The 13,417-nt window shown below is 48.3% G+C and overlaps 1 protein-coding gene across 5 annotated transcripts; it reads left to right on the top strand.

Moving 5' to 3' along the window:
• Positions 1-46: 46 nt before the first annotated feature.
• Positions 47-12,739, top strand: LOC124473547 (mitogen-activated protein kinase kinase kinase kinase 3-like). 5 transcript variants are annotated; one of them, XM_047029098.1, is made up of 24 exons: positions 48-130; positions 225-306; positions 417-533; positions 1,616-1,694; positions 2,167-2,225; positions 3,666-3,718; positions 4,299-4,337; positions 5,101-5,178; positions 6,454-6,505; positions 6,739-6,907; positions 7,549-7,658; positions 7,851-7,892; positions 8,213-8,297; positions 8,532-8,611; positions 8,934-8,994; positions 9,261-9,437; positions 9,538-9,641; positions 9,861-10,032; positions 10,132-10,200; positions 10,312-10,404; positions 10,503-10,573; positions 10,676-10,731; positions 11,019-11,081; positions 11,633-12,739. In XM_047029098.1, the coding sequence occupies exons 1-24, from the start codon at positions 81-83 to the stop codon at positions 11,718-11,720; spliced, it is 2,049 nt and encodes a 682-aa protein (XP_046885054.1). In that variant the 5' UTR covers positions 48-80; the 3' UTR covers positions 11,721-12,739. The 5 variants fall into 5 exon arrangements, with proteins under 5 accessions (XP_046885057.1, XP_046885054.1, XP_046885055.1 ...); XM_047029099.1 differs by having other exon boundaries at positions 7,854-7,892; XM_047029101.1 differs by lacking the exon at positions 11,019-11,081 and having other exon boundaries at positions 47-130.
• Positions 12,740-13,417: the final 678 nt, after the last annotated feature.

Raw genomic sequence — 13,417 nt, forward strand, 5'->3', positions numbered from 1 at the left:
ACACACAGACAAACTCACATGCAGTACTAAGTTAAGGGTAAACAACACTCTGTTTGTTTACTTCTAGGGCTCTGTTCTTGATGACAAAGAGCAACTTTCAACCTCCGAAATTGAAAGACAAAGTGAAGTGGTAAGGGTTTGTTTTCTCTGGGGAAACGAACAACAATGCTACCTTGGCAGAAGCCGTTTAGATACTTGTCATAGCGACGTCTCATCTGTTACAGGACAAATAACTTCCACCACTTTGTCAAGATGTCGCTGACGAAAAACCCAAAGAAAAGGCCAACAGCTGAAAAGCTCTTACAGGTAACATCATCTTACAGTCCTTTTACCAGCCATTCACACAGATGAAGATCATGTTAAAATGGCCTCCTCGCAAGCTGTGACCTCACATCCTCCTCCTGTGACACCTCCAGCACCCGTTCGTGTCCCAGCCCCTCAGTCGGACCCTGGCCATTGAGCTGCTGGACAAGTCCAACAACCCAGATCACACCACCTTTAACGACTTTGACGACGATGACCCCGAACCAGAGGTACGCTGGCCCGTGACCCTGAAGGGCTGCAGTGTTGACATGTCACCAGAGGACAGAAATAGGAGAGAAACTCCTGGGCCTCCTGTAGATCTCTCTCTTATTCTTCCTCCCAACTCCTCCTCCTCTTCCTCAGTTTAAGTATAGAGGTCACTTCCTTCCCATCAGCCCCGGGGCTCGGCGGGCGCCTCGGTTCGCGGCGCGTAGAAAGGTACCGGTGTGACCGAGGCTGTGGCTGCACCTGGCCCTGTATGACCAGTAGTGTTGCTACCCACTACCAGTATGACCAGTGGTGTTGCTACCCACCACCAGTATGACCAGTGGTGTTGCTACCCACTACCAGTATGACCAGTGGTGTTGCTACCCACTACCAGTATGACCAATAACAAGGACAGAGGTCTGTGTGAGTCCCAGATCTGACTGATCGGTGGACTGATGATGGACTGACTGGAGCTCGCTCACTCCCTTCCTGCTTGAGGAGAACTTCAGGTGTCTTCTCTGGAAGTCTCGGGCTCCCTGTGTTCTGCATGAGTTAACCTCCTGGTTAGGGTTGCCATGGTGTTGCTGCCTGTTTGCGGTGTGCTCGTCGACGCGTCTTGTTGCCGTGGAAAGGACGTGCTTGCTGGAACTTGTGGAGTCCTTAATGCAGGTGTACATGAAGACCTCTGTTTCTCAGTTGTGTCCGACTCGACTGTAGTTGAAGTGCTGATCTAAGATCTGTTGAGTGGTCAGACATGTTATCTACTCTCATGATATTGGCTGAACTTAGATCAGCTCTACTTCTTCAAAGGGGACTGATTGATACAGAGACAGACTGGTGCTAAATCAGGAACCAGTACCCACAGGAAGCTTCTAGTTTTCCTTCCTACAGCAGAGTCACATAAAGGAGCTTTTGTGGGTCTGTATGATTATTCAGTTATCTGTGATATGTACGTGTGTGTTATATTGTGTGTGTGTGTTCTATTGTGTGTGTGTGTTCTATTGTGTGTGTGTGTGATATATATTGTGTGTGTGTGTGATATATATTGTGTGTGTGTGTGATATTGTGTGTACGTGTGTTATATTGTGTGTTTGTTTGTTGACAGTCTCCCGTGTCTGTTCCTCATCGGATCCGCTCCACCAGCAGAAGTGCCAGAGAGGGAAAGACACTGTCTGAGATTAACTGTAAGTGTGTGTGTGTGTGTGCATTGCAGCCTACATTAGATAATCGTGTGTATGTTTGAGTTGACAGTAATCCTGCAGGGTTAATATTTACGTTGGCTACTGTATAATCTGCTCTACTGCTTCCAGACCGTGTCTGGCCAACACACACACAAACACACACTTACCTCTCCCTCGCTCTCTCCATATCTCCCTCTCTATCTATCTCTTTCCCTTCTCACCTTCTTCTCTCTCTCCCTCCCTGTCTCTATGTATCGTTTTCTGTCTCCTTCCCCCTCTCTCCTTTTCTCTCTCTCTCCCTCCCCCTCTTTCTGTCTCTCTCTCCCCTCTCTCACTGTCCCTCTCTCTCTCTCTCTCTCTCTCTCTCTCTCTCTCTCTCTCTCTCTCTCTCTCTGTCTCTCTCTCTCTCTCTCTCTCTCTCTCTCTCTCTCTCTCTGTCTCTCTCTCTGTCTCTCTCTCTCTCTCTCTCTCTCAGTTGGCCAGGTAAAGTTTGATCCACCGCTGAGGAAGGAGACAGAGCCTCATCATGAGACTGTGAGTCATCTAATGTACCCCACTGTTACTCTGTGTGTGTGTGTGTGTGTGTGTGTGTGTGTGTGTGTGTGTGTGTGTGTGTGTGTGTGTGTGTGTGTGTGTGTGTGTGTGTGTGTGTGTGTGTGTGTGTGTGTGGGAGTGGGAGTGGGAGAAACACCTATAGACACCCCATCTGTTCCAGTCACCCCTCGCTGACACTGGTGCAGTTCAAATCACCATAACAGCATGTGTGATGCTCACACTCACAGGCCTTTCAAGAAGTCTTCCCCGTCCACGATTGGTTGTTTTAACCCTTTTCCCCACACCGGTGCCTTGTCATTGGTTAACTTGACTAACACAATGACAGAGAGTCAGGCGTGCGATTCAAACACAGCATGACTCCTTCTATCTCCTCTACACTCTCATCCCTTCTTCCTTCCCTCTGTTTTCATCCTTCTCTCCTGTGCTTTTCTAATGATGATTGTATTAACCTTGAGTCTCTCTCACTACGCTGCTGACCAGCTCCACTCAGAGCCTTATATGGACTGTGCAGCGGAATTGTACTTCACTGCAAGATCTAACCTGGTATTTCCACCTAGCTCTCTCTCTATCTGTCTCTCTGTCCATCTATGTTGCTTGTCTGTCTGTCTCTCTCTCCACCTCTCAGTCTCTCCATTTCACTCTCTTTCTCTCTCTAGTTCTGTCTGTTTTTGTCTTGCTCTCTCTCTCTCCAGTTGTCTGTCGGTCTCTCTCTCTCTCTCTCTCTCTCTTGGTCTCTCCTTCCCATGCATTGGAACACTTCTGTCGTTCGCCCTCGTCATTACAGCCCCCCACGTGGTTCCGTGTCCTGCTGTATGTCGTCTGTGCGCTCCCGTTTGCTTCTGTTTGATTTCGTCCTCGTCGCTGGAAGCTGCCTGTGCCTTATTTGCAGTTTTTGTGGTGTCGTCGGCATGGTGATCTCCTTCCTGTGTCCACAGCGGGATGTTCTGCTGGGTCTTATCCTCTTTCACAATCAGGAAGCTAAGCATGTGGATGGATACATAGAGATATAGAGAGATAGTGTGATAGAGGGAACTGACTAGACTGTGGGGTAGAGGTTTAGTGAAATATTTGTTTCCTTGAGTCCCAGCCTATTAGCCTAATGCAGGGATGAACTGAGGTTTAAGGAAAGATCACTGTGTTCTAAGATGGGAAAATCAATATGACCCTGGAGAAGCTATCTGTTGTATCAGCCAGTGGCACATCACACACACACAGTCTCTCTCCACAGAATGCTGCGTTTCTGTCAGAAATCTGTATTTATTTGTGTGCATTTTATGTCATTGCTAATGTAGTTGATGTCAATATTTAATACGACTGCGACTGCCGTGGTGCCTTTTGCCGCGGAAGTATACTGTATGTGTGTGTGTTCTGGAGTTATAGAACAGGTCATTTGACTGGGTCTGTGTGTGTCTCATCTAGGACCTTCAACTGGAGTATGGGCAAGAGTCACCAAACCTACTGGGAGAGAAAAAGTAAGGCACTCATCCTGTCCTCTCCTGTTCTCCTCTCCTCATCTCTCCTGTTTTCCTCTCTTTCCCCCCTCCTCTCCTGACCTGTGCTAGCCTATGGTGCTAGCGGCCGTGCCGTGTTAGCGTTAGCTAGCCTATCAGACGGGAGGGGGTAGTGCGTGGCGATGTCCTGTAGAGAGAGACATCTGACGTGTCTGATCATTTATTCATGACAGCCTCTCCTGGAACGACGCCTCTGAAGTGCCCAGTAAGCAGGGTGTGTGTGTGTGCGTGTGTGTGTGTGTGTGTGTGTGTGTGTGTGTGTGCGCGTGCGTGCGTGAACATGTGCACTCCCTGCATATATACTTATGTAGGTGCATGCATGGCAGTTTTGGCGCTTCTGCAGTGAAGAGTCTACACAGTGTTATACTGCCGATGTGCAGAACTGAACTGTCTCAGTCGGGTCCCCTGTTTCTGTGTCCAGCCGTGTTGGATAACAATTTAGATCCTGCAGATGAACCTAACCTTTCCTCATATCCTGGATGACTCTCTCTCTCTTCCTTTCCACCTCTCTCTCTCGTTCGTTTCACTCGTTCGACGACAGGAGCCTTCTCAAGTCAGTGGAGGAGGAGCTCCAGCAGAGGTGAGTTCAGGCCACACCCCCTGGAGGAATCCATCCGCACAAGCTCAGGCTCTGATTCGCTGACGTGCCCCTAACCCATAGAACTAATGCAGCCTATCAGTGTCATGCAAAACTAACCCCTGACCACTGCTGCCAAATCACAGAGTTCGACCTGCTGTATTGTTTTGCTGCTGTTTGATGCTGGCTATAGCAGGACGTCAGTCCACCTCAGCTGAGCATGGCTTACACCCAATTAATTACACAGACTTAAGAAATGGCCTTAATTGAGAAGACAAGACCGGAGTGTTGTCAGTAGCTCTTGAGTGGAACTTTCTTTTCTTATGAGTGTAAATTATTAATAAACAGTTTAGTTTCCACAGCGATGTTGTGGACTATTTGCAATTCTAGTGTGATTATGTTCATTTAGCTCTAGCTCCTACAGTCATGCTAGCATTATCTACAATGCCTCTTATTCTGGTCGTGTAGTTTGGAGACATACTTATTAGCTCTTTTAGAGTCACTGCAAGAGTGCTTTTTAATCCAGCCTATTTAGTTCCATCCCAAATGGACCCCTAGACCCTGCACCCTACTTCTATACAGTTCGACAGCTCGGACGATAGGACAGATGTAAGCAACACCACGGTGACTCGACAGATCTGTCCGTATCGTTTACATCTGTCCCGTGTGTCGGATGCGAGAGGCGGAGGGTGTTGAGATGGGACTGGGAATTTGCTGTGACCAGCCCCTCTGAGCCCTTTGCCCCTCCCTATCTTCATCTCCTCAGGGGCCATGTGGCACATTTAGAGGATGATGATGAGGATGATGATGGTGGTGGTGATGATGATGATGATGAAACTCAACAGTAAGTCCGACCCTGTGTCCGGTCTAGCCGCTTTCTCATTCGCTCTCAATCTCTCTTTCCGTCTCTCTCTCGGAGGAGGAGGAGGGGGGATGAGGAGGGGGGATGAGGAGGAAGGCTTGTCGGAGACTTCCCCTCTGCGGTTTCATCCACGCATCTTCATGCTGCATGTCACACCATCGCCGTGCCCTTTAGACCTGGGCACGCGACACCTCCCCGGCCGCTTGTGCTGCTCGGGGTGCACTTGATTTGACTCGTAAGGCCACCGAATGACACCCAGTTCCGGCGGCCGCCGCTGATCGGAATTGGGGTCTCAAATCAAATACACCCCAAGTATGTCCAGTGTCTGAGGCGTGTGTCCCACCCAGGTCTGCTGCCCTCTTGCAGCTGGCTCCCCGTGCTCCTGTCACTCTGTCCTGCCCTGTAGCTCTGTCTACCACCTGTCCTACAGCTCAGCTCTGGGACAGACAGACAGACTAATGCCCCTCCTAACCCTCCCTCTGCCCAGCCTCTCTGCTTGTCCTGCCTGACCTTGCGCCGCTCATCCCAGTCATCCTCGTGCCTACCTGCCTGCTGACCTCAGCGTGTGTGTGTGTGTGTGTTGTTATTGCTGTTTCATACCGTCGCTGTGTGTTTTTTACACTTTGTCGCTAACTGTTCATTCCTGGGGTCAAACCCATGCGTGAAGTCCTTCTATCTTGTTGGCCACTATGTCTGGGGCCACATGTTTCCTTTGTTTGATCGGTGGGTCTGTGTCCATGTAAATCATGATTGGCTTGTATCTATGTCAGTCATTATGTGTCACACACAGTTGATGGACTGTCTTCTACAGTCTGAACCAATTAGATTAGACTATTAGAGATAACAGAGCTTAGACATGTTAGCATTGGTTCAGTGTTTGTCATATTATGTGGTGTCATGTTTCGTTTGGTACTAACTCTTTTGGGAGGTTGTCTGATGAACCCTTAGCATTATTAATGTACACCCATTTGTTTTCTAGTTTACTGTCTTGTGTGTTTTGAAAGCCGATCCTTTTCTTAGCACAGTGACAAGGCTTTGTCTATCTTCCACTGAAGATGTCTGAATCTTGGATTAGGATGGGTCTGTTTCTGGGAAACAGATCCTGAATGTGACCCTGTTACTTCAACCATCCCTGTCCTGTGCTCACTGTCTCTAACATATTGTCCATCACAGTTGCTGTATGAGGGAAAAAAAACAGCCAGAGAATCTCTGACAGTCATTAATCAATCTAATACTATCCGACTTTCATCATTCCAGCAAATCCAGTACCATCATGAGGCCCAAAGTCCCGCCCCCGCTGCCTCCAAAGGTAAGCGTCGACCAATGACATCTGGCTGATTGGAATTTCTTCCTGTCAGCTGACTAGTCTGTGACTCCAGAATACTCTAGTCTGGAGATGCCTCAATTGCAACTTTGTTTAGATTGTTTCGTGAAAATTGAGAGGCTTTTTAATTTAAATTTGTATTTAAATCCTTAAACCTTACACAGCACGTTAATGTATACATCTCGGCTTTCTCTCTCCCTAACCCTCCCTCCCTCCAGCCCAAATCCCTCTGCACTCCCCAGGAGAGCCCTGCCCATGGAGATGACGAAGGAGAGGGAGGGACCATCAAGCGCTGTCCCCTGGTCTCCGAGAGCCCCGCCAGGCCCTCCCACGTCCCTCCGCGCCCCCCGCCCCCCCGCCTGCCCCCCCACAGACGCAGTAGTCTAGGTAACGAGCTCACGGCCGGCCAGGGCGGAGCCGAGCCCGAGGGGGATGATGGGAGCTTTAGGCATTTCTGGGAGTGGCTCCACGCTCCGCACACAGACGAGGAGCTGGAGGAGGTGAAGGAGTTGGAGGAGGAGTTGGAGGAGGAGGAAGAGAGTAAGGCCGGATGAGTTGGTAGAAACTCCCCCAGCGTAACCCCTCCCTGATTGGTTGTTAGTCCCATCAATCAGCACATGTAATCTGGCGCCTGTCTCCCCTCCCTCCCTTAATGTCCTGTCATTCTGTGGGTGTAGTGTAGTGTTGTGATGCCCATCCCTGCTTCCTTCCTCGTGCCTCCTGTGTTGATAGAACGTCCTCCGTCCTCACTAGCATTTCCCACAAGTGCTCAGATCCTCCTCAGTATCCATAACATCTCATTCTCTAATTTCACCATTACCTTGTTGATCACGGCAACGTTGATCGCCTCGTAGATTCAGTCCATCCTCGATGGACTGCTTTTTGTTGATCCGTACCAAGCATTTTGTAAACGCATCAATTGTAAACATGCATACCATACACGCCCAAACACACACACACACCCACAAACGCTAAGGCATACTCTTTGTGTGGTGTCGCATGTGTCATGTTGATGTGTTTGTACACAGGGAACGGCTTGAACTCCTCTCAGCAGAACGGAGAGAGGAACAGTGCACCAGAGAGACAGTGTACGATGCCCCCTAGTGTTCCCATACGGAAAGACAAGAAGGACATGCCGGTAATGCAGTCTCTCCTCCTTCCCTCTGGAACTGCATTCAACATCTATAACACACTATCTTCTCTGCTCTTACCTACGTCCGAGAAGGTCACCATGGTGGGAGCAGAGCAGAAGCAGGGCCTGTGTGGTTTGTTCGTCTTGTTGAAGGTGTTCATCCCAGGTTTCTTTGTCTGTTCTCTGCTTTCTTCCCAGAAGCCGATGAGCAATGGTCTTCCTCCAACGCCCAAGGTCCATGTGAGTACCGTCCCTGTTCTGCTCAGATGTAGGAGATGAAAACTGTCATCCAAAACATGCACTCCCTCCCCCATCAGAGCTTGTGGTTTGTGCCAGCAGGTTCTACAAGCTTATTTATTCCTCAAGTATCAGGCCTGCCACAGCATCACTCTCTCTCTCGTTCTGTCTCTCTCTCGTTCAGTCTTTTTCTCTGTCTCTCGGTCGCTGTCTCTCTCTCTGTACAGTACCCCGCTCTCTCTGTCTCTGCTTTAAACGATCATTGGCTAAAGCAGGTCACCGTTCTTCACAAGGTTTTAACTGTCTGTCTCTACTCTGGCCAGATGGGGGCGTGTTTCTCGAAGGTGTTCAACGGCTGCCCTCTGAAAATCCACTGTGCAACATCCTGGATCAATCCCGACACAAGAGGTATGGCAGGAAGTCAGTTCTGATTGGCCAGATAAGGCTGAGTGGCCTTGAACCCATACTAGAGTTTATGTGATTTAATCACTTCACTGTTAGGGACCATGCCTGGTGTATCCAGTGTGTTTCTATCTGAATGCTGCATGTTTCTGGGACCTGTTGTGTGTAAGGTAAACCTTGTTGGCTGATGTTGAGTGGAGATGTCACTAACTGTCGGTACTTTGTGTTTGTGTGTTCCAGACCAGTATTTGATATTTGGTGCTGAAGAGGGGATCTACACTCTAAACCTGAACGAGCTGCATGAGACCTCCATGGAGCAGGTGTGTTGGGCATGAAACAGTATGGTTTACACACACACACACACCTGGATACAAATGGAGTTTAAACTTTTCTGGCTCAGCTGAATAGATGTATCTGAATGCTGTCCAAGATAAAAATGTGGTTCTGTGTTCTCTCTCTGTCTCTCGCTCCCTCTCCCTCTCTTGCTCTCTCTCCCTCTCTCTCTCTTGCTCTATCTCCCTCTCTCTTGGTCTCTCTTGGTCTCTGTCTTTCTCTCTCTCTCTTGCTCCCTTTCTCTCTCTCTCTCTCTTGCTCTCTCTCCCTCTCTCTCTGTCTCTCTCTCTCTCTGTCTGTTCCTCCCAGCTTTTCCCTCGGAGGTGCACATGGCTGTACGTCATGAACAACTGTCTCCTCTCCATATCTGGTAAGACTACTTCTGGACGACTTTGCACTTTTTATGTGTTGTTTCCTTTCAGGTCCGGGATGGCCCAACTTAAATTATTTAAGCTACAGTCAGGCAAAGAATATGCTGACTGCTTTTTTCTGAAATGCCAGCTTAGCCTGTGAGCCGCTTTCAGAGGCATTCTGTACATCTGGGTCATTTTTGATCCTAAGAAGGCTTAGACATTTTTTAGTTCTATCGGTGAAGTGAAATGTTCCACTTGGTTTGACGATAATTGTTGTTCACAGGGAAAGCCTCTCAGCTTTACTCCCATAACTTGGCTGGCCTCTTTGAGCACGCCAGACAGATGCAGAAACTTCCGGTGGCTATTCCCACACACAAACTCCCCGACAAGATGATTCCCAGGAAGTACGCAGTATCCAATAAGATTCCAGACACCAAAGGGTGCCAAAAGTGCTGCGTAGGTAGGTGCTCCGAAAGGAGGAAGTGATCTGAACCAGAAAGTTGAAGCACAGCCGATTAGGACTGCGAGTTTCAGAGTGTGTGTTCTTTTGTGGTCACCAGTGAGGAACCCGTACACGGGTCATAAATACCTCTGCGGAGCGTTCCAATCCAGTGTGGTCCTTCTGGAGTGGGTGGAGCCTATGCAGAAGTTCATGCTTATCAAGGTCAGTGTCTGATTGTATGGACCAGAGCTTTCTCAATACTCTGGATTCCCTTTTCTACTTTCTCCTTATGAAGATGTCAACTATGTTCTACTGCTCCAGTATGCTAGAGTGCTCAGTTACTTCAGAGTCACTTCTCCCATCTCTGTACGACATGCTTTACTCACATGCTGGCAAATGCTCCACCCCCCCCCCCCCCTCCACCCCCCTTCCTCTTTCTAGAACATAGACTTCCCGCTGCCGTGTCCTCTGGAGGTATTTGAGATGCTGGTGGTCCCAGAACACCAATACCCCCTCATCTGTGTCGCGGTCAGCAAAGGCACCGAGATCAGCCAGGTGGTCAGCTTTGGCACGGTCAACCCCAACTCCACCTCCTCCTGGTTCACAGAGGCCGGTCAGTACACACCCACACACAGACATGGTGGTGGTGGTTATGATGGTGGTGGTGATGACAATGATCTTGACGTGGTTCCCCTCCTCTCCTGTCGTCCAGACACGCCCCAGACGTGTGTGATCCACGTGACCCAGCTGGAGAGAGACACCATTCTGGTCTGCCTCGACCGTAAGTCCTCCTCCTCCTCCTTTTTTCTGACACAGACATTGTGGAAGGGTGTCAGGTTCTAGTATCCTCTGTTTCTACGCTGACAGTGTCCTCCCTCTCTTTCCCTCTCAGGGTGTATAAAGATCGTGAACCTCCAGGGCAGGTTGAAGTCCAGCAGGAAACTATCTGCTGAGCTCACCTTCAACTTCCAGATCGAGGCCATAGGTGAGTCTCCTGTGTGTTGGAGGAGGATTGTTGGGTGTTTACAGAACACACCAGTGACATTCATAGATGTGTGTCTAATTCTCATTGGTTCTCTGCAGTGTGTCTCCAAGACAGCGTTCTGGCTTTCTGGAGGCATGGTATGCAGGGGAGGAGTTTCAAGACAAATGAGGTAAGCAGAGTGTGTGTGTGGGTGGGTAAGTGAGTGGTAGTTTATGGGGCTGTTTGTCTGTGAATAAGCTCTCCTTTATTGGATTTCCTGTCCACCCTCCAGATCACTCAGGAGATCTCAGACAACACCAGGATCTTCAGATTGCTGGGATCTGACAGGTGAGGAGGGATCTGTTCCGAGATCGCCTCAGAAACACAATCTGTCGCGCATTCACACAAACATCCATTTTTTGCACTGTTGATAACCTGAATGACAAAGGCACCGCACTGCAGTTTGCTCCCATGTAACCTTAATCTAATACCCATTTTCACGATTGATTTCATGACTTTGTATTAACCATGTTTATCAAGATGAAGTCTTGAACAGGGGCCAGGAGTCTGGGTGTGAGTTTGTGTGTGCATGTTTGTGTATTTTAACCGCCCCTTAATGTTTTGAACGGCTGAAGTCTAGGACAGAATACAGGCACAGAGGGGCAGACAGGGCGCGAAGCAGCAGGCAGTCAGCCCAGGTAGATCACTCACTCCTGGATCACTCACTGGGACCTCTCTCTGGTCTGTGGTCCTCAACACTGTGTGCGTGTGCGAGAGCGTGTGCGAGAGCGTGTGCGAGAGCGTGTGCGAGAGCGTGTGCGAGAGCGAGAGAGCGAGAGAGATAATGTTGAGTGAGTGAGTGAGTGAGTGAGTGAGTGAGTGAGTGAGTGAGTGAGTGAGTGAGTGAGTGAGTGAGTGAGTGAGTGAGTGAGTGAGTGAGTGAGAGAGAGAGAGAGAGAGAGAGAGAGAGAGAGAGAGAGAGAGAGAGGTCATCAATACGTAGTCAAATGGTATATTCCTCTCTGAGGCAACAGCAAACCCTGGACATCGTATGTCTAACAAGCTTGTGGGTGGTTGGATGACTACCATTGGACTCTACAGCTGGGCATGTTACTTTATTAACAACAGCACTGTTTTACGCTGGGATCTTTATGTTCCAACTGTAACTGTTCTTTCCTGTTATCCGATGTTGGGTGTCTCCAGTGCCTAGTCCAGTGTAGAGTCTGACCATGGTGTGTGTGTGTTCCAGGGTGGTGGTTCTGGAGAGCAGGCCGACAGACAATCCCATGGCCCACAGCAACCTCTACATCCTGGCTGGCCATGAGAACAGCTATTGAGCCATGCCCACCTCCACCTGCCTGCCACCACACTGCATCATGGGCAGTGAAGCCCACGACTGACAACTACAACACTACTACTGCTACTGCTTTAGCTTCACAAGAGACGGGTTCACGTCAAAAACCTGCCTTTGTAATTCCTTTTAACTCCAACTTTTTATTTATTGTGGCATGTAACTAAGTAGACCCAGAGGACTTTTATAAGTGATTTCATTTGAAGAGAATCGAAAACAAAAGTGTTGCCACCACTGCTAGAATCTTAGCCCACCACACAAGTGCTTAATTTACCTCTATTTAAATGTTGTAAATATAAATGTAGTATTTTTGTGCAAAGAGAGGCCCTGGATACTCAGGGGTTTGGACACTAAGGACTGCAGGAGACTGAGGCCAGGCCGTGTAGATAGGATGTGTGAATAGGCCTTCTGTACAGTTATGGAAACACACAGGGGGGGGGGGGGGGGGGGGGGATGATGTCATAGAGCTGTGCATAGCAGGTGGACTTCCTGGTTCTGTGACACGAGACAAGGAAGTCCATTTATACCTTCGTGGTTTGGCTTATCCAGACAATGTCCAGAAACAACCCTCATCCCAACAACCTAGATGTGATATTGGAGGAGGGTTGGAAGTCATGATTGAGGTTGTTGTTTATTCCATTTTGCCCTCTGATTGGCCGGCGGGGGCTTCCATCATTGCCTACACCTATCAAGTCCTCTCAGATCTACTGTAGGGTCTAGTGGGTGTGAGTCTGGTTGGGTTTTCTCAGGCTTGGACTGAGCAGCACAGGAAGCACCTCTGGTCATTTCATAATGCATGCATCATCAGCCCAAATATGGTAACTTTCTGTCAGTTTGCTTTGACAAAACATCAACTGGGAGATTTCTGTTCTAACTTGATGCGATAAACCTTACATTTTTAAACACTTTTAATCGCAAACTACTTCCTATTCTTGATTTTATGTTGGGTTTTTTTAATACTGTGGCATCACTGGTGTTAAAATATGCACAAAGGGTATTTGGAGATAAAACACTTAACAAATGTGACTTTGTTGTATGTAACTGTGTATGTGAGTGAGTAAACTAGTAATATGCATACATGTGCGTGTATGAAACGTCATACATGCCCAGTACATGCATATAGCTAGATATGTATATGCAGTATGTGTATATGAGTCTACGCATGTATGTTCACGTCTTTACAAGCTGTGACACAAGTTAGCATTAGAATGGCAGAAAGGAACTGAACACTAAAAGCTCAGCGTTACCGAGACAATATCACAAGCTCCACAGGGGGAGGGATTTCAACGGTCGGTCTCTGAAGACGCTCCAGTGGTAGCGTCGTCTTTCGAATCACGCGAGTTCACCTTGTAATCCTCGTCGACAATGTTTGATCATGACAGAGAACTCAAAAGAAACATTCCTTACTACAGGGCTGAGTGAATTCAAGTAAATATGAACGTTACATTTAAATGTAATGCCAAAATATGTGTTCATCAATGGCCAAAATGAGTTGGGTGTCTACCTCGTGCAATGTTCTAGACTATTAAGAAGACAACTAAATTGTGTAAAGGCCTGCAGTGTACTACTTAAAGTAAGTTTAAGAACACTACTGCTTTCGTTCATTTTGGTTATGATTTTCTGTTCACAGTGAGCATGTGTCAGGATCGTGGACATACTAAATCTTTCTGTTTTGCAGCATTA

The sequence above is a fragment of the Hypomesus transpacificus genome, chromosome 11, assembly GCF_021917145.1.
Source record: "Hypomesus transpacificus isolate Combined female chromosome 11, fHypTra1, whole genome shotgun sequence".
Classification (NCBI taxonomy): Eukaryota; Metazoa; Chordata; class Actinopteri; order Osmeriformes; family Osmeridae; genus Hypomesus; species Hypomesus transpacificus.